General features: G+C 48.9%; 3 protein-coding genes across 14 annotated transcripts in view; 1 reads left to right on the plus strand and 2 right to left on the minus strand.

Annotated features, from left to right (window-relative positions):
* The window catches only part of Prune1 (prune exopolyphosphatase), a 29833-nt gene extending 27911 nt beyond the window's left edge, over nucleotides 1-1922 (minus strand). The window contains exon 1 of one of the 2 annotated variants that reach the window (XM_030252580.1): nucleotides 789-1922. Coding sequence is in view for 1 of the 2 variants with exons in the window: in NM_173347.2 (NP_775482.1) it covers nucleotides 1-39 (39 nt within the window). In the remaining variant the exon portion in view is untranslated. Of the gene's footprint in view, nucleotides 493-788 lie in introns of those variants that run through there. The other variant, NM_173347.2, reaches the window with a different exon arrangement.
* On the plus strand, nucleotides 342-14582 carry Mindy1 (MINDY lysine 48 deubiquitinase 1). Of its 7 annotated transcripts, XM_006502219.4 has the most exons (12): nucleotides 342-384; nucleotides 1099-1160; nucleotides 1647-2041; nucleotides 6061-6816; nucleotides 9438-9495; nucleotides 9896-9960; nucleotides 10541-10699; nucleotides 11041-11143; nucleotides 12041-12183; nucleotides 13211-13402; nucleotides 13689-13841; nucleotides 14067-14582. In XM_006502219.4, the coding sequence occupies exons 4-12, from the start codon at nucleotides 6364-6366 to the stop codon at nucleotides 14145-14147; spliced, it is 1407 nt and encodes a 468-aa protein (XP_006502282.1). In that variant the 5' UTR covers nucleotides 342-384; nucleotides 1099-1160; nucleotides 1647-2041; nucleotides 6061-6363; the 3' UTR covers nucleotides 14148-14582. The 7 variants fall into 7 exon arrangements, with proteins under 7 accessions (XP_006502282.1, NP_955769.1, NP_598619.2 ...); XM_011240261.3 differs by lacking the exons at nucleotides 342-384; nucleotides 1099-1160 and adding an exon at nucleotides 10323-10429 and having other exon boundaries at nucleotides 1951-2041; XM_030252860.1 differs by lacking the exons at nucleotides 342-384; nucleotides 1099-1160 and adding an exon at nucleotides 10323-10429 and having other exon boundaries at nucleotides 1951-2041; nucleotides 13716-13841.
* Nucleotides 14509-22082, minus strand: part of Anxa9 (annexin A9) — a 19088-nt gene continuing 11514 nt past the window's right edge. For 3 of the 5 annotated variants that reach the window (NM_001379545.1, NM_023628.3, NM_001085383.1), the window contains 10 exons: nucleotides 21402-21496; nucleotides 21082-21195; nucleotides 20751-20841; nucleotides 19727-19806; nucleotides 19508-19567; nucleotides 18947-19031; nucleotides 18718-18813; nucleotides 18569-18627; nucleotides 15653-15775; nucleotides 14509-15268 (listed from right to left, as the gene is read on the minus strand). In NM_001379545.1, the coding sequence (NP_001366474.1) occupies nucleotides 15206-15268; nucleotides 15653-15775; nucleotides 18569-18627; nucleotides 18718-18813; nucleotides 18947-19031; nucleotides 19508-19567; nucleotides 19727-19806; nucleotides 20751-20841; nucleotides 21082-21195; nucleotides 21402-21496 (866 nt within the window). In that variant the 3' untranslated portion in view covers nucleotides 14509-15205. Of the gene's footprint in view, nucleotides 15269-15652; nucleotides 15776-18568; nucleotides 18628-18717; nucleotides 18814-18873; nucleotides 19032-19507; nucleotides 19568-19726; nucleotides 19807-20750; nucleotides 20842-21081; nucleotides 21196-21401; nucleotides 21497-22082 lie in introns of all 5 variants that reach the window. The other 2 variants (XR_375584.3, NM_001379546.1) reach the window with 2 other exon arrangements.

The following is a 22082-nucleotide window of genomic DNA, read 5'->3' on the forward strand; positions in this document are numbered from 1 at the left end:
CTGCAAAGCGGCTCGACAGTCCTGCAGGTAGTCCTCCATGGTAAAGCCCGAGGTGTGCCGTTGCCCCTCAGCCAGGAGAGGTAACCCGGCAGAATGTACCCCGCCCTAGACCTAGGGTCTAGAGCCGAGAGTCAGGGGGCGGGACTCGAACCCGCCACTAAAGGGTTCGGCCTCCGAACCCCAGGAGGAAGTGCGTAATCCGGCACTCCGGGAGTCCGGCGTTGCCCCGCCCCCCAGCGGCAGAGGCTGGGTTCTGAGCCCAAAGACTCATGGGACGTCAAGGAGGAGTATGGTATATCGCGGTGCCTCCTGGGAAATGTAGTCCAGCAGCTCGTGTTTGTCCTCAAGTGAGCAGTTTTCGGAGGGCTATGACATGCAAATTGTGTATGTGTCACAATAACTCGCCTTTATGGCATCTGAACTTGCAGATAGGACTAAGTATAGTACCTTTCCATATATTACACCGAAAATCTGTTCGAGATTGATGTAAATTAATCTCTCAATTTTTTTTAAAATACAAATTCTTTCTATCTAGCCCAACCTGTCTGGAATTTGTAATCTTTCTCCTCAGTTTCCTGAATACTGGATTCACAGGCCTGGTTTGGTTAGGACTTTAAATTACAACATTGCTGTACATATTATTTATTAAAATAGCTTCCCTGGTTAGGTGTTTTTTCTTTCTTTTTTTTAAATTCTCCCCTTTACCAAACTGACAAATCGTGATCAATGTGTTTGTTCACGATAGGAAAACATTACCATAATGTTTGACTTGTTTTCTTAAAACCTACTGTCGTGCCAACTCTTCCTCCTTCTTCATAGCCTTTCTTCTACAGCCTGAGCAAATACTCCTCATTCATGGGCTGTTGCAACCGTGACTTTGCTTCCTGGGTCTCTGTTGCAACAGTTCTCTCGGCTTTCCGAGTTGCTTGAAGCCTTATCCTTTGGCCGTCACATCAATAGAGTTTAGAGGAGCCTTCAGAACCTAAGGCTGGGTTCCAACATCCCTTAACTGCCACTTGCGTGTCCCAGGGCAGACTACTTGGGGGGAAAATGTCCCTTCATCATAACATGTTCCCTCATTTTTTAATCTATCCCCAGATCGTCCTGCTTCTCGGGGAGGTGAGAAGAGGCAGAAGAGCGTCTTCCTCGCCCCCGACCAGGTACACAGCTGAACCAGTTTCATTCCTAGCCTTTCAAAAAAAGCATACGGGGAAGAAGGGAAGCCTTGGGAAAGAGCTCAGGGGCTCCAGAAAACCAGGAGTGGGAATTTTCTTTCTTATTGAACGAGTACATATGCAAACACAACGCCCTTCCGCCCTGCTTTCTTGGCTCCAGAGCAGAGGGCTGCGGCGGGCATCCAGGGAGGTCTAATCAACAGCCGCTGTCCCGCCCTGCTCCTCCGGGCTCTGCCAGGCCGCTTGCTTTTCCCGGTTCTCACCAGAGAGGCACACGCGCTCCGTCCCTTCCAGCGGCAGGCGGAGGGAAGAGAAAGGGTCTGTTGTTTTTCTCTCTTCCTTTCTGCGGCTCACCGGGCTGCTGACCGGCTCAGACAGCCCTGATGGAAATCCTCGGTAGCTGAGCAGGCCCCTCCTCCTCCTCCTCCTCTAGGGACCGCGTCCTTGGCTAATTTGTCTTTGTCCGGACAGGGGGAAAAGAGGGACAGAGAGAAGAAAAAGAAAAACCACAAACTTCCTTTGAAAGCCAGTTTGTAGGCACGGCCTGGAGCGCACGCCGGAGGCTCGGTGACTCGGGAATCCTGAAGACTCTGGGAAGCCAGGCGGGACCGCCTGCGCTGTGCCTTGCTTGTCCTCGGCCCCGACCCTGCTCCAGCGTCCCCCGTATTGGGCGTGTGTCCGGAAGTGGCAGCGACCCAGGCTGGACGCCGCGAGAGTAAACCCGTGTCAAGCCGTGTAAGCTCTGGGGCTGACAGCTGGGAGGCGGCTGGCGCAGTCGGCGCCCCTCAACGATGTCCCCACCTCCCGCGTAGAACCGCCAGAGTTGAGTCCTCTCCCAGTGCCGGAACCTCATCTACCTCTTTGAGGTAAAAACTTTTGTTTTCAAACTATCTTCACCTCGTCTCGCAGCTCTCCCTACCCTCTCTGGGCGAAGTTGACACCTGATGTCCCATCTGTGGTCTCTTAAGTCTGGGTCGCTTACAGGATCCCAGGCACCCGGAGCAGTAAGAGATGGAGCAGTAAAAGAGATGCGGTCTTCAATTTCCCCCTTATAAACCCAAACCCTCTCTCTCCCTCTCCTAGAGAGCCAGAATTACAGGGCTTGCTGTATTCTAGAGGAATCTCAAAGCATGTTGGCATGAAGAATTGCATTTGGTTGGAAAGATTGGGTAATACCAGTTAAAGACGTAGGGAGAAGAGTCCTGAGGGTGGGTGAAGTCTTTAAGGATATACCTATTTCATATGCTTTTCCCACTCTGTGAATAGTATCTGCTGCTGACTAGGAAAGGACCAGAGATTTGACTCCCTGTGGGTCACCATAGGTAATTCCAGGAAGAGGAGGTGTAGATTTGGACTGAGGAAAGAAGAGGAGGGACAGGGCCATAACCCCTGTTTGTTTGGGTCCCCCTCCCCTCATGCTTTCCTCTGGCCTTGCAGGGTGCAGCCCTGTTGCTCTTCCTGCCCTGACACTGGAGCTGTCCTCATTCACTGAGCCCCCACTCCCTCCCATGGTTCTTGTAGCTCCTCTCTTTGGTCGACTAGCTTTCCCAACCCCCACTTAATTATTGATCATTTCTAGCCTTGGGCAGAAAATGAGCTGTGCTTGTCTTTAGGCTTTTTAATATTTCCCAGACATGGCCTCTGTTTCAAGGTTGACTCTAAGTGCCATGGGAGGGAAAGAGATGTGGAGAAAGAGGGGTGGAAGGCCTCCAGGTAATCTTTGCTACTCTAAGTCTAAATTAACAAAATATGAATTACCTGAAGCTAGCAGAAGTTATATTTGAATCAGGAGAATGATCAATTTACTGTATTTATGTTATTTCAGGAACTTTGATGTTTCTCTGTAGCCCAGGCCGACCTCGAGGTTCTCCGGCCTCAAGGCCCCCTGAGTAATGGGGATGGGAAGGCCTGGAACACCACACCCAGCTGACGCTCCTCAAGGCCTTTTCATAGTCTCCAAGCCTTGAAGGTTTACAAGAAGAAAGCAGGCAACCAGATACGCCTGTCTCTGCCCACAAGGGCTGGCATTAAAGATGTGTGCCGCCATGCCCAGTGATCCCAGTTTAAAAGAAAAAGACAAGATTCCGATTGATGCACTATCTCCTGGCTTTCTCTCTGTTCCGGGGCTGGAGATCAAACCCAGGACCTTGCGTGTGTTAAGCACATGCCCTTCTGCTAGGCTGTACCCCCGAACGGTCCTCATTTGTGTCCTGTCAGTGTGTAGGGAGGGGAGTAAGGAGACTGAAGGGAGATATTTCAGAGGCAGGAACTGCTTTTACTATCTGCAGGCCTATCTAGACCTCATTTGATGCCAAGTGCTGATTAACTGCAAGTTAAACAGGTCCAGTGTTCACATCCAAAATGATCTGTATGGGAGCCATAAAGAGCACGTGTGCCAACAGGTTGTGAGGCTTGGACCCAGAGCATTGCATATATCAGGCAAGGCTCCACTACTGAACTATATACCTCCAGCTCTTTTTTTATTTTAAGATATGGTCTCACAAAGATCCTCCTGCCTCAGCCTCTTAGTAGCTAAAATAACAGGTCTTTGTCATTATATACAACTAGTGGAGATATACATCTATGTTTGTGAGTGCTTGTTTTTGTGTATGTACACCATGTGTGCTCATTGCCCACGGAAGCCAGGAGACGGTCGGTCGCAGCTTTCCTGGAACTTGAGTTACAGTTTCTTGTAAACCCCTCTGTGGATGCTGGACTTGAATCTTGATCCTTTGTGCCTTAACCTCTTGAGCCTCACCTCTGGGGTATTTTAATGTAAATCAATAAACAGCAGTTTCCCATTCCCTATAAATATCTAACAAGAGATCTCTGGGTGCAAGCACTGCCAGAAACAACTAGGATCTGAAGTTGCTGTGTCAACTTGAGCTAGTGAGAGCAATCTACTGCAAGGATTGTGGAGAGTCTTTTGTGTGCCCCCTAACTAAAGTTGTTACCGGTAGTAGGATTAGAACCTGTGCCTGGGGCAGCCCTAACCAGCCAAGTGTGGCCTCTTGTTTTCAATAAGCCAACTAAAGAAGTTGAACTGGTAGGCAGGCCAGTCAGAGACAGCTAAACTAGTCAAGGCTCTGGCTGCGTGATGGCCAGAGCTTCAGCCCCAGGTTCCACGTGGTGGAAGGACAAAACAAACTTGAAAGTTTCCTTCTGGCCTCCAGGTGTGTACACACAGAGAAACTAAGTAAATGTAATAAAATTAAAATAATAGTGAAAGGTAGAAAGGGGGGGGGAGAGCAAGGATTATTCAATGTGGCCACTTTAGGATTAGCGACAGAGAGATTTGGTCATGTCCCCATGTCTGTCATCAGAGTCCCTAAATGAAGGGTAAAGTTTCAGTAGAGAGCCTGATTTCTGCACAGCTAAACAGCCTAGGGCTGGTCAAGGTGTGGTCTGCCAATTATTGACCTGCTTGTTTGGGCTTTAGCCTCGGCTGTCAGGCTGTCAGGCAAGTCGTTAGAATGCTGTGAAGTCTTTTCCTGGATACCGGTTCCTCTCTGGCTGGATTCAAGGGTCAGTGTTTTTCTCCTGCAGGCTTGAGATTCCTGGGGGAAATTTCAATTCCTTGGGATCCACTGTTTCAATGGTCAGGTTGAAAGTGAGCGGAGGGGCATGAAGTGTCTCTTTAAAAGCAGTTCTCAGCCAGGCGTGGTGGCGCACGCCTTTAATCCCCCAGCACTTGGGAGGCAGAGGCAGGCGGATTTCTGAGTTCGAGGCCAGCATGGTCTACAGAGTGAGTTCCAGGACAGCCAGAAGTTGAATAATCCTGGGAAATGAGGAGCTGTATTGAATGCCGCAGCATAGGAAGACTGAGCACCGCTGCTTTAGAGCACCCTCAATCCCTCAGCTATACCCAGATTACAGAGTTGCTTATCCAACCCTGATTCAAGTCCCACCCACGGCTGCATTTCCTTTCCTCGACAGGAAGCCCCTCCCTAAGCTTTTTGCTGGTTTGGGATTGTGATCTTGTGAGAGCTAGGCTGGTGACTCAAGGCCTCTAATATCAGCACATGGGCGGCTGCGGTAGGAGCATCACCAAGAATTCTAGGCCATCGCCTGGCATGGCAGTGCACACTTGTAATTTCAGCACTCAGGAGACAGGCAAGTGGATCTGAGTTTGGGGCTAGCCTAGTCTACATAGGCCAGCCTCACCTATACAATAAGACCTTGTCTCAATCAATCAATCCATCCAGAATCCTTGGAGGAACAAGATTTCTTCTTCCTTACCAGCTTGGCACAAAATTTAAGAACATGGTGTTACTTTTTTTTTTTTTTAACATCTTCATCTACCAGATCATATGATGACTACTCTCTGGTCCCTGGGGTGAGCAGGACAAAGGTAGCTTGTCCTTAAGGACACCAGCCATGTGCTCAGAGTGTTCTCTGAAGGGACAAGGTTTGGTGGTGGATATGGGGTCTGTAACTGACAAGGGTACCTTTAACGAGGCAGCCTAAACATCACCCTGTTAATAACAATAAGGGTTGTGTGGTTTTGCTCACTGGTTTGGTTTGTTTGCTTGGGAAGCTACACCAGGGAGTTACACCAGCCCACTGTGGGATAGTTTTAATTTTTCTCTTCAGCCCTCTTCTTCCTTCTTGGCTTCACTTACACTTAACCTTTCTGTTCTGCCTTTTCTAAAAAAAAAAAAAATGTTTTATTCTATTTTGTGTGTGAGTATTTTGCCTGTGTGTCTGTGCCAGGAGAGGGTAGTGGACTCCCCACTACCCCCCCTCCCCCAGCCATGGAGTTGAGGTGGCTATGAGGGGTACTGTGGGTGCTGGAAGTTAACCTCTGGAAGAACAGCCAGTGGTCTGAGCCGTCGCTGTAGACCTCTCTGTCTTTTCCCTCATTCTCTATGATTTTCTCTTTCAGGGAAGAAGCCAGCTGCACCCAGTATCTCCATCCTTTCCAAGCCTGATAACCCATGTCCAGTCGGCCCCATCTGGTCACAGCAAGTCAGAGGTGGAATGAGCTGAATCCTGTTTATACACTCTGAGAAAAACTTAATCTGGAGCCAGAGTAGCCTACACAGTTCTCTTTGACTTTTCTTGTTCCCTTTGCTCTGTAATTCAGTGACCTTGTAGGCCCAGTCTCTCTTCTACACACTAGAATAGCCATAGGCAAGGTCTCTGAGGTCTCAGAACACTTCACTCCCCTCAGCTGACTGTACCCACTATGGAACAACCTCAGACTGAGAACCCAGCCCCTAGTAAGGCCACTAGTGCAGAAACTGTTGAATCTGAAAACCATGAGGCCCTGTCTGGACCAGAGAAGCATCCTCAGGACAAGGATGGTGCAGATGCTGATGGAGCAGCTGGAGAACAGGAGCCAGGAGACCAAACTTTGCCACCAGCCCAGGATGGTGAAAATCTTGAGTGTCCTCCTCCTGAAGCTAGCTCAAGTCCTCCTGGGCCAGCTTGTGGGACGTCACCTAAGGTAGAGACAGCAGAGGTGTGTTCCAGGCCACAGGAACTTCCCCAGTCCCCCAGGATCCAACAGCCTGAGCTAGATTTCTACTGTGTCAAGTGGATCCCCTGGAAGGGAGAACGGACCCCGATCATCACCCAGAGCACCAATGGTCCGTGTCCTCTTCTAGCCATCATGAACATCCTTTTTCTTCAGTGGAAGGTGAGTGCAGAGCGTGAGGTGCTGGGCAGGTAAGATGTCCACAGATGTGCCTTCCAAAGATGCTTGCTTTATTCATGTAGACAATTCCTTACAAGACCACGCTATACAACAGCCACTGAAAAAGTAATTCTTGGAGGGATTTCTAACTGTTCCCTCCCCCTGTTCTCAAATAGCTGAACATTTCTACATTTCCCGTTTCTTCCCTCAACCCAGCTTTAAGAGACCTGGTATTTTTATTAATAAACTGCAAACCTACCCTGGGCAGGTTCTGAGCTATCCTAATGCTCTAAGGTTGCCTACCTTGGCTTGCTCTGGTCCATGTGGGTCCTCAGGGAGACTCCCCTTTGCGACCTGCTCATGGTAACTCTTGGTGGTCTCTTTACCTCTCCTCTGTTCGTGGTCCTTCTCTCTATCCCTACTCTATGGTCTCCTTCAGGACCCCCACCTGGGATCAGGAGTCCTGCCCTGTCCTCTTCTCTGCCCAGCGACAGATTGAAATGCTCTTTATTGACCAATCAGATATGATGGAAAATGATTTGTACATAGTGTTGAGCCTGGAGATGCTGGACTGTGCCATTATCATACCCGATGTTTGAGCGTACACATCAGCATCTGGGTACGCAGTACACAAACCATCCTCCAGCAGGTTACTGCAATCTCACAGACATAGACTTCTTTTTTTTTTTTTTTGTTTTTCGAGACAGGGTTTCTCTGTACAGCCTTGGCTGTCCTGGAACTCACTTTGTAGACCAGGCTGGTCTCGAACTCAGAAATTCACCTGCCTCTGCCTCCCAAGTGCTGGGATTAAAGGCATGTGCCACCACGCCCGGCTCAGACATAGACTTCTTACCACCTGGAAATGGTTGGTTACACAAACTGCAATTCAGGGTCCACTGGGAAATCCTCTCCAGTAAAAACACTTTGGGATTTTTTTTAAAGATTTATTTATTTATTATATGTAAGTACACTGTAGCTGTCTTCAGACACTCCAGAAGAGGGCATCAGATTTCATTATGGATGGTTTTGAGCCACCATGTGGTTGCTGGGATTTGAACTCAGGACCTTTGGAAGAGCGGTCGGTGCTCTTAACCACTGAGCCATCTTGCCAGCCCACACTTTGGGATTTTTATTCGAGCTCAACCCATGTCAGACATGACACAGTTCTGTGCCAGGCCAGGAGGGTGGCACTGTGAGAGATCCCAGCATGTCCTTGAGTGCATTGGCCAGCAGGCCAGCAGCTAGTGCTGACAGGTGGACATATGGTGCTGGAAACTTGAGGATCACTGAAGCCAGAGTCACACAGAGGCTTGTCTAACGGTATCAACACAGAGCCTGGGGATGCCATGTCCCTGGAGTAGGATAATGTGTCTGATTTTTTTTATTAATCTTATTCCAGTGGACATTAGTTTTGTTGTATTCACTGAGAAGTCAATGTTGTTGTGGGGCTGGTTCGTTAGTATGTCAGAGCCTGTCTTGTGACTAGATCTGTATCTTGCGAGAATTACATTATTCTAAGTCACACAGAATGTTTTCACCTATGTCTCTAACAGTAGGAGGCGCCTCATAGAAGGCGTGAGGTAAGGAAGTGCTCCCTGTGACCCTCTCCACCATCCGGATTTCTCTCAAGCCAGTTTTAAATTTCCAGATCACTCTTAGGTGCACCCGTGTCCCCTGCTCTCTCACTCTGGGAATGCCTGGCAGCATGCCCCGTTTCTTCCCTCGCCCCAGCTTTAAGCTCCTTTTCCCCATTCTGTTCCACCGTCGGATTGTTGTTTTAACAAAATCTCAATCATTGGGTTTTACCAATGAAGACTCAGGTACCGGATGCTGGGGTGGAGAAAGCAACATTGACCTTCCTCCTCAGCTGATGGATGTCCCAGCAGCAGCGCCCCTCTCTCCCACTGCCCGTCAAGCTGAATGTCCCTCCCTTGTACTTCCTGTGCATCTCTCTCTTGGCTCTCCTGACTCCCTCTTACTTTCCAGGAAATAATCCATTTCCTGCCACCTGGTTGCTTGCCCCTCCTCTTGACCTATGGTTGACTTTGTTTAATTCTGTTTACAATATTCAAACAGAATGCTCTTGATTTAAAATGCAGGCTAAGGTTGAACCTCACCACAGCTGGAAACAGGTTTTCCCAGTATCCACGCTCTCTAGGATCACAGTGTAATCAATATCCCACAGCAATAGCTCTCTCTTCTTCTGGGGTTCATGGTGTGATCAAACATCTCTCAGCATGGGCTCTCTCTTTCTGTCTCTATCTTTCTTGTTTCCTTTGTTTATTTACTTTTTGTTTTTGTTTTGTCTCCCTTTGTAGCCTGAACTGGCTTAAACTCACTACATAGACCAAGCTGGTCTCACACTCCTATAGAGATCCACCTGCCTCGGCCTCCCTAGTGCTGGGATTAAAGATGTGCGCCACCACACTCGTGCTTTTTTGAGGTTTTGAGACAAGGTCTTACACTGTAGGCCAGGTTGGCCTCACTCCTCCTGCCTCAGCTTCCTCAGTATTGGGATTACAGTGGTGAGCCGCCACGCCTAGCTTGGACCCGGCCTCTTGCTTTGTGTTCCTTCTTCACTGCTGGTAGTAAAAGCTCACATGTGACCACCCTTCCCTCTTCAGGTGAAGCTGCCCCCTCAGAAGGAAGTGATCACATCAGATGAGCTCCTGACACACCTTGGTGAGTGATGTAGTAAGGGGGAACCCTCAGGTGGAGCTCTGATGTGGGATTGAGGTTAAGGACGAGTCCGAGTCTTTTCTGTAAAGCTGAAGTATAAAAAGCAAAGATCAAAGGTTGAGAATTTTTCAGTTAAAGCACCAGCCAGTTCTGCCTGGAGTCACTACCCCGCCCACCACAATCACTGGTGCTGGGATCAAATGTAGGACTTGACCATCCTAGGAAGCACTGTAGCATTGAATTGGGTGGGTCTTTCACCTCTATAAGCCTATTTATTCCTCTGAGAAATTAAAATTCTGGATTGGAGTTTGAAAATCCATGGTCCTTCTCCAGAAGAGGGGGCAGCTGAGTTTTGGGGACGATTGGCAGGCTAGGGTAGGCTGATGAGTTTCCTGTCTTACAGGAAACTGCCTTCTGTCCATCAAACCCCAAGAGAAGTCTGAGGGCCTTCAACTTAACTTTCAGCAGGTGAGGCAAGAGGGCAGTGGATGAGTTCTGCAGCCTTGCAAGGGGACCCAGGACCTACTGAGAAGTCCTTGTGGCTGAAGGGCAGTTGATGAGGTCTGCAGCCGTCCAAGGGGACCCTGGACCTACTGAAAACCCTTTCTGTGTGAAGGGCAGTAGACATGGGGTCTGTGGGCTTGCAAGGGGACCCTAGACCCATTGAGAAGTTATTGTGGTTAATTTCTCATCTTGGTACCTTCTTAGTGAAGAACAACATCTCTCTGTCATGAAAAAAAAAAAAAAAAGACATTCATTTTTTTATTTGATAAAGAGGATTAAGGCAGCCCAGCATAGTGATGTATAGTGATGTGTGCCTTTAATTACAGCACTTGGGAAGCAGAGAGAGGTAGATGTCTGTGAGTTCAAGGCCAGCCTGGTCTACAGAGTGAGTTTCAATACAGCCAGGGCTCTGTCTCACAAAAGGGGGTTTGAGGTAAGAGGTGGATGAAACAAACGGTTTGTAAGAAAGCCAGACATGAAACATGGGATGGTGGGTGGCAGGGAGGGAAGGCTAGACCAGCCATCTTGTCTTTTCTCCCACCAGAATGTGGACGATGCAATGACGGTGCTCCCGAAACTGGCCACAGGTCTGGACGTCAATGTGCGATTCACGGGCGTCTCCGACTTTGAGTATACGCCGGAATGCAGCATCTTTGACTTGCTGGGAATACCTCTATACCATGGCTGGCTGGTGGATCCACAGGTGAGGACAGCAGGCCCTGGTGAATCTTGGCCAAGCTGGCATGAATAAAGCAAAAAGGGTTTGGGGCAGGCTGGGGCATCTGGGAAGGGGAGGCTGGAGGAGGGGTAGGATTTGGAGATTGAGATGACCCAGGATTCCTTGGATTCTAATGTTGGGCGGAGTCACATCCCAGGGGGGGGGGGGAAGCACACACAAATAAGATCAAGATCGGGTCTTTGGACATCAAAAGTTCAAAAAGTTCAGAAACCTTTGATCATGAGAGCCACAGTCCAGTGGGTTTGGTTCATTTCCTTCCTTTTAAAAAAAAGTTTATATTTGCTGTACCCCATTCTACTCCCCAGAGTCCCGAGGCTGTGAGTGCTGTTGGGAAACTGAGTTACAACCAGCTGGTAGAGAAGATCATCACCTGTAAACACTCTAGTGACTCCAACCTCGTGACAGAAGGTAATGGTGATAGCCCCTTTCCTTGTAGATCTCTTATGGAGGGAGGGACAGTGGAGTAGGCTTATTATTGTTGTAGTTTTGTGTAATACAGAGAGAGAGAGAAAAAAAAGAAACCTTTTTTTTTTTTTCCTTTTTGATATAAGGTTTCATGTAGTTCAGGATGGCCGTGAAATCACTACATAGCTCAGGCTAGTCTCAAACTCCTGACCTTCCTGTGCCAACCTCCTGAGAGCCCAGATTACAGATGTGCACTCTTGCTCTGTTGGATGACTGAATAAATATAGCCAGGCTTTAAGGAAGGGTTTGTAGCTCAATTGTGAGGACTGGGGTGCAGCAGGGGCTCTTAGCTCCGGCTGGCTTTGGAGCTGAGGATGATTTTTGAACCTCTGATCCTTCTGCCTCCAGGGTCCAAGTACCAGGACTACAGACATGCATTGCCAAGCCTGGCTTCAACTTGTGTGTGTGTGTGTGTGGGGGGGTGCTGCTGGTTGTCAGATCTGGGGCCTTGTACGTGCTAAGCATATATCCTAACCCTGGACTCCTCCAGCCTGAGGAAGGGGCTTCACAAAGTGGAACTCAGGAGAGCGCCTTAGGGCTTTTTGGACAAACCTCCTTATCTTGGACTTTATTTGCTTTGGAGCTAGGCTGGGGGTTGTGGGGGCTTTAGTTTTTATTTTGAGACAGGGTCTCTAGGCTGGAACTGCTATGTGGAACAGAGATCACCCTGCCTCTGCCTAGCCAGGCCTGGGACTAAAGGCGTGCACACCGCGCCCAGGATTGAATTTAGGGCCTTTGCCTGCCTGAGCCACATGCCCAGCCCTTTTGATTTGTTTTGCTTTTTTCCTCTCATGGGTTTGGATTCAAGCCATGTCTCTCCTGGTTTATGCGTTCTGGCAGGCTTGGTTGCGGAGCAGTTCCTGGAGACCACTGCGGCACAGTTGACCTACCATGGCCTGTGCGAGCTCACAGCAGCTGCCACGGAAGATGAACTTAGTGTCTTCTTTCGAAACAACCACTTCAGCACGATGACTAAGCACAAGGTGACGGGACTCTGGAGGAGGGGAGCAGGAACCGTGTCATTTCCCCGTGCCTCTTTCCCTGGGTTCAGTGTGTCAGGCAGGATAAAGTGGGCTAAGCCATGGTAACAAATGACCTCTAAGATCCGTGTGGTTTACCACAGTGTTTGTTGCTAACTCATGATGCATGTCCAGGGCAAACTGGCTACACCCTGTGTCACACCATCTTTACCCTGGGACTCCGGTTGACAAAAAAGCCTTTCTATATGCAGGAAAAGAGAGTAATATAGTGCATTCCTTATCAATGCATTTGCTTGAAAATGACACTGACCAGAGCAGACCCTGAGGCATAAACCAGCTATCAAAGAGACAGGACGGTTAACCCTCTCCCAGAAAGGGCAGTGGGAATTCCCAGAGTCAGGAGGGGAAGTGTTTTAGGAATGGAGTAGAAGAGGGATCACTGGTTCTGCGCTTCCCTCCATCCCACCTATCCCCCTTCCAGCCTATCATTATGCAGCCCTAGCTGGCCTAGAACTCAAATCTGTCTACATCCAGAGTGCTGGGATTAAAGGTGTGCACTGCCACGCCTGGCCTTGCCTTAAATTTCTGATCTTCCTGTTTTTCTGGTTCTCAAAGGGGTTTATGTCTGTTTTCCTCATGAAAAAACAGAGAAACAAGGAAAGATGGTAGAAAACTAGATCTGGTGTGATGCCCTAGCCCCACGGGTTCCTTAACCACAGCGCACCCAGCTGTGTTCAGATGTCCCTTCCTGCTCCCCATAACCACACACACTTAGGAAATACCAGATGCTCACAGTGTCAAGCTCCAGGCAGTGCACAGACCAATTCAGAAGTTCTCAGGATGTACCTTGGCTGTAAGCTGCTTCTCTGACACCTCTCCCACCATTTTGCTGTCTTTTTCCGGCTTGTGGGAAGGGTGTGTTAGGCAGCACGTCCCGGCAGCCGTCAGACCTAGGGACCTTGAGGACTTGTCAGGCACCTGATCCAGTACTCAGCTAACTTCCGGCTCTGGCTGTCTCTCCCTTTTGCAGAGTCACCTGTACCTACTGGTCACTGACCAAGGTTTTCTACAGGAGGAGCAGGTGGTATGGGAGAGCTTGCATAACGTGGATGGTGACAGCTGCTTTTGTGACTCGGACTTCCACCTAAGTCATTCCCTAGGCAAAAGCCATGGAGCAGAAGGTGGGGGTGGCTCTCCAGAGAAGCAGCTGCAAGTGGACCAGGTGTGTGGGGCCTCTTGGAATGGCACAGAATCCATTGGAATCGAAGCTGTTTTCTATACGGGAACTGCATGCATTATTTTGGCTGGAGCCTGTCCCACACTCCTGCCTGTTCATGTTATCCAGAAGTCATTTCCTTGCTTGGGGTGATGGATTTTCTGGCAGACAGATAACGTATTTGACTATGTGTTTTACTAGAGGGAGTATCTGAAGGAAAGCTGGTTTGGAAGTTTGGCCTGAATCTCTGTCCTTCTGGTCTTAGTCCACTCGTGACTTGTTTTATCCCTAGGACTACCTTATTGCCTTATCCCTGCAGCAGCAGCAGCAGCCACAAGGCACGTTGGGCCTCAGTGACCTGGAACTGGCCCAACAACTTCAACAAGAAGAGTATCAACAACAGCAAGCAGTTCAACCTGTGCGAACAAGGGCTCCTTCGCCCCAGGTGAGCGTGCCCTTCTTTGGTCGGCAAGGGAGCTGACTTGACCTGGCATGGAGTGTGTACTGTTTCTGTATGGGGCACGGACTGGCCTGGTGTGGAATGCATAAGGTCTCTGCACAGGTCTCTGGAAAGTTTCCCCTCATAACCTGTGCTACCTTTGGTTTTGAACCCCCATGTCTGTGACCTCTCCCAAGGTTATTGGATAACTAATTGCTAAATCTCACACAGGGGAGAGGAGCCACATCTGGACGTCCAGCTGGAGAGCGGCGGCAGAGGTCAAAGACTGAGTCAGACTGTGTTCTGCTCTGACTCTGCCCCCTACAGCCAGCTCAGGCTGTGACTTGCAGGATCCCACCCCATCTCAATCCCTGAGACACAGAGAATAACCTATATGCACTGTTGGGGATCAGAACAGACAATAGGTGCCAAGGTCAGACTTGGTACCATCTTTGCCCTTGTACTGCTATCTTCTCTTCCTCTCTTCCAAGGCCACATAGGTGTGGGTGGGTGAAAATCTCTGGTGCCCCACCCCCTTTCCTGGAATAGTCCCGTGGATACATGGACCCAGGCTGCTTGCTGGTCAAGACACCTATCTGGAAAGCATCTCTCTTGTGTCCCTGCCTGTTTGCTCCTGGGCTACCCCACAGACCCTGCCGTCTTTGTTTTAGGGTTTGGTTTGAGTTTCTATCTTTATTATTTTTAATGCCTTCCTAGAGGTTTGGAAATAAAACTTCTTTCCTGAGATTTGCGTTCCTACCTTGGAGCAGGGGAGTAAAATATTTGACCCGGTTGAGGAATGTGAACAGGGGAGGAGCCAGGGAGGCGACAGGTTGCCTGTCATTTCTCACAGAGCCAGCAGGGGGAACCCAAATGTTGGCTCTTCCGCTCTTTCTTTTTACTGTTCTTAATTACGTGAGATTTCCTGGGGAGAAGATCCAGGAGTGGGGTGTGTTGGTAACTGTTAAGTGCAGTACTGGGGTAAAAACAGGATTCCTGTTGAATGGCTGAGCATACTTCAAAGGCACCTCAACTCCATGGCCTCCTCCTGATCCATGGCCTCCTCCACCCAGACTTTAACCAGGAAACAAAAAGATGGTGAACTGCCAAAACATTTGACTCCCAGGGAGATGTTCTGGCCTTAGGAGGGATTGAGCAGGGCAGAGACTGTCAGAGAACTCCCGTTACTCCTCTCTAGAATGGAGCTGGAAGATGCCAGTCTGAGAAGAGGGAAATCCAAAGGAACTCAGAGGTCCAGCCTCGAGAGGAGGCCAGGGTGCATGGTGTTCCTTGGGGTTCTTCCATGTTTTCAACCAAATATGGGAATCTCAGCGGTTTCGAGTGTCGCGTCAGGGTGGGTCAGGAAGGTCTCAGATATCTTCAGCTCTACACAGGGCCAGTAGTGCTGAACGACAATCCCCTCTGACTACATCCTGCAGGTAAGGGAATGAGTGTTAGAAAAACTCATTATTGCCACCTCCTCCACCAAACAGTCTAACCTCACCTCCTGCTGATACATAGCTCATCCTCAAGGAAAGATACTCTCTCTCTCTCTCTCTCTCTCTCTCTCTCATGCCTGGAGTCCCACACTCAATGGAAGGAAAGGGGGTGGAGGGAAGAGCTAGGATGCTAGGGTAAGAAGTAGCTAAGTTTAGTCAGGCAGTGGTGGCGCACGCCTTTAATCCCAGCACTTGGGAGGCAGAGGCAAGCGGATCTCTGGGTTCGAGGTCAGCCTGGTCTACAGAGTGAGTTCCAGGACAGCCAGGGCTACACAGAGAAACCCTGTCTTGAAGGGGAAAAAAATAGCTAGGTTTTACCTGAAGAGAAGAATAGAGAGACTTCCCAAATTTCTTCTTGAACTCAGCCCGAATGCTTAGAAGGTCACTCTCGCTTCGGGAGATAAGGACCCGCGTCAGCACTTGGAAATTAGGCTCAGTTTCCTAGTAAAGAAACACACTGGGTGGGGAGCATGTGGCAGGCAGCGAGGGGTATTCTCACTAAGAACAGAGGGTGGGCAGGAAGCAGAGGAAGGAAGCAGAGGAAGGGTAGAAGAGGCAATAAAGGAGCCAAAGTCCTCTCACTGTGTATCACTGCCTGGCCTCAAACTCTGATCTGAATGCTGGGACTAAATGTGTCAGCCATTTACAGCCCAACATTTGGTTTTATGTGAATGTGTGTCTGTGTGAGGCTATGTCAAGTGTGTATAGATGCCTTTGGAGGGAGGGCTTCATATCTCCTAGAGCTGTGGTGAACTGCCGGACATGGGTGCTGGGAATCAAACGCAGGTCCTCTGGAAGAGCCTGAAACCCTTAACCACTGAGCCATCTCTCCACCCCAGGTTTTTGTTTTGGAGACAGTGTCTCATGTACCCTAGACTGACCTTGAACTCGATATCTAGCTGAGTTTTGAGATAGATCTCATCAGGTGACTGTCTGGCCTTGAACTCAAAGACAGAGATTCACTTCCCTCTGCTTCTAGACTGGATTTGAGGTGTGGGCCACCATGCCGGACAAGCCTCCAACTCTTGATCTTCTTGCTTCTACTTCTCAGATGCTGGGATTGCAAGTGTATGTCTCCTGGCTAGCAGGATAGGTTCTGACATTTATATCCAAGAATGTGAGTCTCACAATCCCAATATACTAGGACACGCGTTAGCTTCCTTTCATGTGTGTGCTCTACAGGCTAAACAAGTACTGTGCCACTAAGCTCCTCCCAGCCTACACACTTGACTTTACATCAGGAACTCAGATAAGCACGGGTCTTCGAACGAATCCTGGATTTGACTCAGGAGCCAGGCTTTCTGGGTATAACAATCTGTTGTCAAGATGGCTATCTCGATGATTGAGCAAGAGCGAATACAGGCTGTCCTTTGAACAGTCATCAGTAGGGCATGGTGCTAAAGGCTTCTCTGTCTACCAGAGTGTGATGGCACTAGCCTTTCCTGTATTACACAGCCCTTCTAAATTGTGTTTATCTTTATGTGCATTGGTGTTTTGCCTGCATTTATGTCTGTATGAGGGTGTCAGATCTTGGAGTTACAGTAATAAACTGCTATGTGGGTGCAGGGAATTGAACTCAGGTCACTGGAAGAGTAAGTAGTCAGTACTCTTAACCTCTGAGCCATCTCTCCAGCCTCCTCTTTTTTATTTATTTATTTACTTACTTTCTTGGTTTTGGTTTTATTGTTGTTTTTCTGAGATAGTGTTTTGCTATATAGTCCTGGCTGGCCTAAAACTTACCCTGTAGACCAGGCTGGCCTCAAATACAGAGATCCACTGCCTGTCTCTGCCTTCCAAATGCTGGGATTAAAGGTTCCTTTAAATACACACACACACACACACACACACACAAACACACACACTGTCCTTGTTGGATTAGACAAAAAAAGAAGAAAAACAAAGAGATGGTAATGTCTTCAGCACCCTGGTTCTCCTTTCTCCACACTGGCTGGATCTATTTATTTCTTGGGTTTTTTCAAAACAAGGTTTCTGTGTAATCTTGGCTTTCCTGAACCTGACTCTGTATCCCGCCTCCTGAGTGCTGGGATTACAGGGCGTCATCGTCATGCTACCTAGTATTCTTTCTAAAGCAGCAGTTCTCAGCCTGTGGGTTGCGACCCCTTTTGCAGGGGCTACATGCATATCAGATATTTACACTACGATTTATAACAGTAGCAAAATTACAGTTATGAACTAGCAATGAAAATAATTTTGTAGTTGGGGTCATCACAACATGAGGGACTGTATAAAGGGTCACAGGTCAGGAAGGTTGGGAACCCACTGTGCAGAGTGTTACCTTCACCTCTGACAGCAGCCATACTAGACAAAGGTTTTGATGTGTAGCAATCAAGGCAGACCTTGGCTTCAGCGCCTTGTGGGTTCAACTAAGTTCTAACAAAGCACACTCCTAGCCAGGCAGTGATGGCGCACGCCTTTAATCCCAGCACTCGGGAGGCAGAGGCAGGTGGATTTCTGAGTTCGAGGCCAGCCTGATCTACAAAGTGAGTTCCAGGACAGCCAGGGCTATACAGAGAAACCCTGTCTTGAAAAACCAAAACAAAACAAAAAACAAAAGAAACAAAGCACACTCCTCTACCTATTACAAGACAATCTGTGAACATGGGGTGGGGGTAGCTTGTGGGTTCTACGGTAGGTTCTGAAGGGCAGCACAGTATCAACGGGAGTTTTGGGTTCTTTGGAAAACACAGAAATGTTTTAAGAATGTGTTTTCATTTTAATCCCAGGTGTGGGTACGGGGCTGCTTCAGGTTTGTCCACAGCAGCTGACTGATTTGCCTCCTGCTCTGGCGAGGGCATTTTGCCAACTGCAGGGAGTTTCCTGTGGTTGTGTGATGTTTGGAATTCTGGAGACATTTCAGGGGGTACATAAATGCTGGAGCCCCCACAAGGCGGGCGGGCTGTTGGTTGGTTGCTGTTGGTCTAGGTTTGTTAAGTAGTCATGTGCAAAGAAGAAACAAGAAATTAGATATCCTGATGGGGAACATCAAACTTGCTACGAGGAACTCCATCGACCCCCTAATCAGCAGGAAGTAGTCTAACATAATGTCACCCCCTTTGCGACCTCTGACTTTATTCAGGAATCTCCTTTTCTCTTATCTCATGTTAGGGGGTTGAAAACGGTGGAAGAGAGTCGGAGAAAGGTGAAAAAGAAGAACCCACAAAGTGGAAAAGGCTAGCGAGCAACAGGGCAGGGAAGGAGCAGAGCACCTCTTACCTGAAGGGCTTGGTGGAGTTTGTTAGCAAAGTACAGCGCTGTGTTTCTCAACATGGAAGCTATAGGCAAAGGTGGGAGGACAGAGAGCCATGTCAGGGCCACAGCTTTCCGTCTCGGTAAAACCCCATACATCCTGAGCAGGTGCCTACCTAGGCTGATCAGAGCCAGCTGGGCATCTCCATGGAAACAGTTCCGGATAGCATCCTCCAGTTCCTGGCCAGTGCATCTCCGGTACTGATCAAACACTTTTGGTATGTGTGGGGAGTGGTTAGAGAGGTCAATTGGTATGTGGGACTATTACTTACCACAGAGAATGGTGACCCGCCACACTCATCAGTAGATAGAGGAAGCTGGGTGGGGATATGGAAGCTTGGGTACCTCGGATGAGGTGTTCAGGACTGCGTTGTGTAAGGAGCAGGACCCATTGCCCTGCTGTACTGGATTCTCCAGCCTGCTGAAGTGCCTGGGGAAGAGGAAGGGACCGGTGAGTGAGGACCATTGTAACCTGGAAGCCACAGTTAGGGTGTCCCCAAAAGTCTGTTGTGATGAAGGAAATAGGGCTGAAGGTGAAAAAGGATAGTTTAATCCCAGCATTGGGTGGTAGAGGCAGATGGATCTCTGAGTTCAAGGCCAGGCTGGTCTACAGAGTGAGTTCCAGGACAGCCAGGGCTACACACACACACAAAACAAAAACAAACAAACAAAAAACAAAAGGAAAAGAAAAAGAAAGGGGCTCTGCTCAGCTGCTCTCACAAGGAACTAATCCCTAAAGATAAGATCTAAGGAGACTTACTTGATCCAGAGTCCACAAGAGGAGACTCTACCAGCAGAAGGCAGAAGAGGTTTGCAGTACAGATAGGTACATGGGGTCTGGACCCTAGGACATGATCAAGGAGGGAGTCTACAAAGTCTACATACAAACTCTGAAGTCCTGCTCACCCGGACATCTTGTTCTTCCAAGTTGTAATCAATAATTCCAGAATAGCTCTCACGGTCCCCCTAAGAGGAGACACCGTTCTCAGAACTCTTGGAAGGCCAGAGTTTTGCTCAGACCCTGGCCTCTCCGAAGCTCTCCCTGTCTGTCACAGGACAACAGAGCTCCCTCGTCTGACCCATGCGCAGCTGAGGAACACAAATCCCTTTCAGGCCAAGCCTCACCTTGCTCAGGGCCAGAAGCAGGTCCTGCAGGATACCATTGGTCTCAGTCCTGATATCTTCCTCAGCCTCCACCTGGAAGTCTGGGGGAGAGGCAGAGCTTTTTGGTTCCTGATTGTCTTGGGGTAGATAGCTCTGGGACTTGCCAAGCACCTGACCTATGGACCCTAATGGCCTCCTCTTTTTTTTTTTTTAAGATTTATGTTTTTATAAGTGTATGGAGCCAGTTGCCCAAGGAGGTTAGAAAAAGGAACCAAGCAGCCAAGCAGCAGGAATCAGAGTTAGGAAATCCCAGAATATGAAGCAAGCTGATTAGGTCTTATCCTCTAATCAATGTCCAAGAAGTGATGTGGGCAGTGTATGAAGCAGAGAGTGATTGGGAATGGGGAGAACAGAAAAATGAAGACTGTAGTATGTATGTATGTATGTATGTATGTATGTATGTATATATGTATGTATGTATGTAGTATGTGCTGAAACCTTGGGTTCAATCCAGAAAAAAAAAAGGGGAAGAAGGAAGAGAGAAACAAAATGTCAGCCATGCTTGCAAGCCCAGCACTGGGGGGCTGAGAATCATGAATTCACACTATCTCATCTACATGGATCTATGCAGTCAGGGGGGTGTGGGGTGGGGGTGGTGGGGGACAGAAAAAGGTGGTGTGGTGAGGAGAGGAGGGTGGGAAAGGCTGTTTACAGATTAGTAGGTGAGGTTTGTGGCAGGCAGGGCCAGCATATCTTTAAAAAGGTACACCTATCCCCCAGGCTGCAACCTTGGGATGTGGTTTGATGGTAGGGACAGCAAGGGGACTGTTATGGCGCCTAATGTCATTACTGTGAAATTTGCCCTGGGGCTCCAGACTGAGTTAATCACTGTTTCTCCTCCTTTAATGATCACATGTGGCTCTATCCCCTGGGGAGACTGAGGCACTGGGGGGGGGGGGGTTGTCCCCGACCTTCAGGGACTGTAGGAGAGTAGTGGACTGTCCCACTCAGCTCTCGGGGACCCCTTGCCCCATTGCATGCTTACCATGCTTATATACTGCCAGGCATGCCTGCAGTCCGGGCGCTGCTCGGGTGGCCAGGATTTCCAAGGCTACATCCTCAGCAGAACCAGAGGTCTGTAAGAAATTATGAGGCCACGTGACACTGAGCCTCCATGTCCTTAGCTCAGCAAGATGGTAGACAGTGCTGGAGAGCTGGCACTAGCCACTTCTCTGTCTAAGGGTCATCACAGGATCAAGGGGGCCTCTAGGCCTACTCTCTGCAGAGGTCAAGGCCAGTCAACTAACTGTGCTTCTTCCTCTCTCCGTTGGAGTTCTTGGACCCCAGACACCAGGGCAGTTGTCCTCTCCCGCTACCTTCAAGGCTGTCCTCAGTTCCTGGGCATCAAATTGGGCTGCAGGCTGTAGGAGAGCCACCACGATTTTCTCCAGATTGCCAGAGAGCGCTGCCTGCAAGGACTTCAATAGATCCTGCAGAAGCGGACCCCAGACAGATAGAGATATAGGTCAAGGAAGGCCCCAAAATCATGGGAAGCTTTGATTTTTTTTTTTTTAATCCCAGGTTTGACTCCCAAGTCCCTGACTAGCCAGGAGGGAGGAGCAGGATGTGGCTGGATCTCAAGTCCTCCAAGGGGTCCCCACCCTGTCCACAGCTCACAGGATGTCAGTGCTCACACCTGTTTGGTGCGCTCTTGAAAGGCTCGAGAAATGAGCTGTCTTTGCTCTCTGCTCCGATTGGTCAGTACATCCACAATGGTATCATAGTCCACACCTAAACCAAGAGAAAACCAGGTTGCAGCCACAGAGTTCACGATCATGAATTCCCAGCTCCTCAGGGAAGAGAATTAGGTCTAGGGAAGGGGAGGGAGTACTGGGACTATCTCACCCCAACTTCCATCTGTTCTCAAAGGAGATGATAAGAAAATGTCAGAAACTCCGTTTAAAGTGCTGGAGAGATGGCCAGAGATGAAGAACATGTAGTGCTTTTTCAGAGGACTCAGTCAGCACCCTCATCAGGTGGCTGATAACCACCTGTAACTCCAGCTCCAGGGGATCCAGCATCCTCTGACCTCCATGGGCACTATCCTCACAAGTACACATATACACACATGCACACACTCAAGTAAATAATAAGTCTTTTAAAATGTCGTGGAGGGCTGGTGAGATGGCTCAGCAGGTAAGAGCACTGACTGGCTCTTCTGAAGGTCCTGAGTTCAAATCCCAGCAACCACATGGTGGCTCACAACTACCCATAATGAGATCTGACTCCCTCTTCTGGTTTGTCTGAAGTCAGCTACAGTGAACTTACGTATAATAGTAAATAAATCTTTTAAAAAATAAAATAAAATAAAATGTCA

Source organism: Mus musculus, chromosome 3 (assembly GCF_000001635.26).
Source record: "Mus musculus strain C57BL/6J chromosome 3, GRCm38.p6 C57BL/6J".
Classification (NCBI taxonomy): Eukaryota; Metazoa; Chordata; class Mammalia; order Rodentia; family Muridae; genus Mus; species Mus musculus.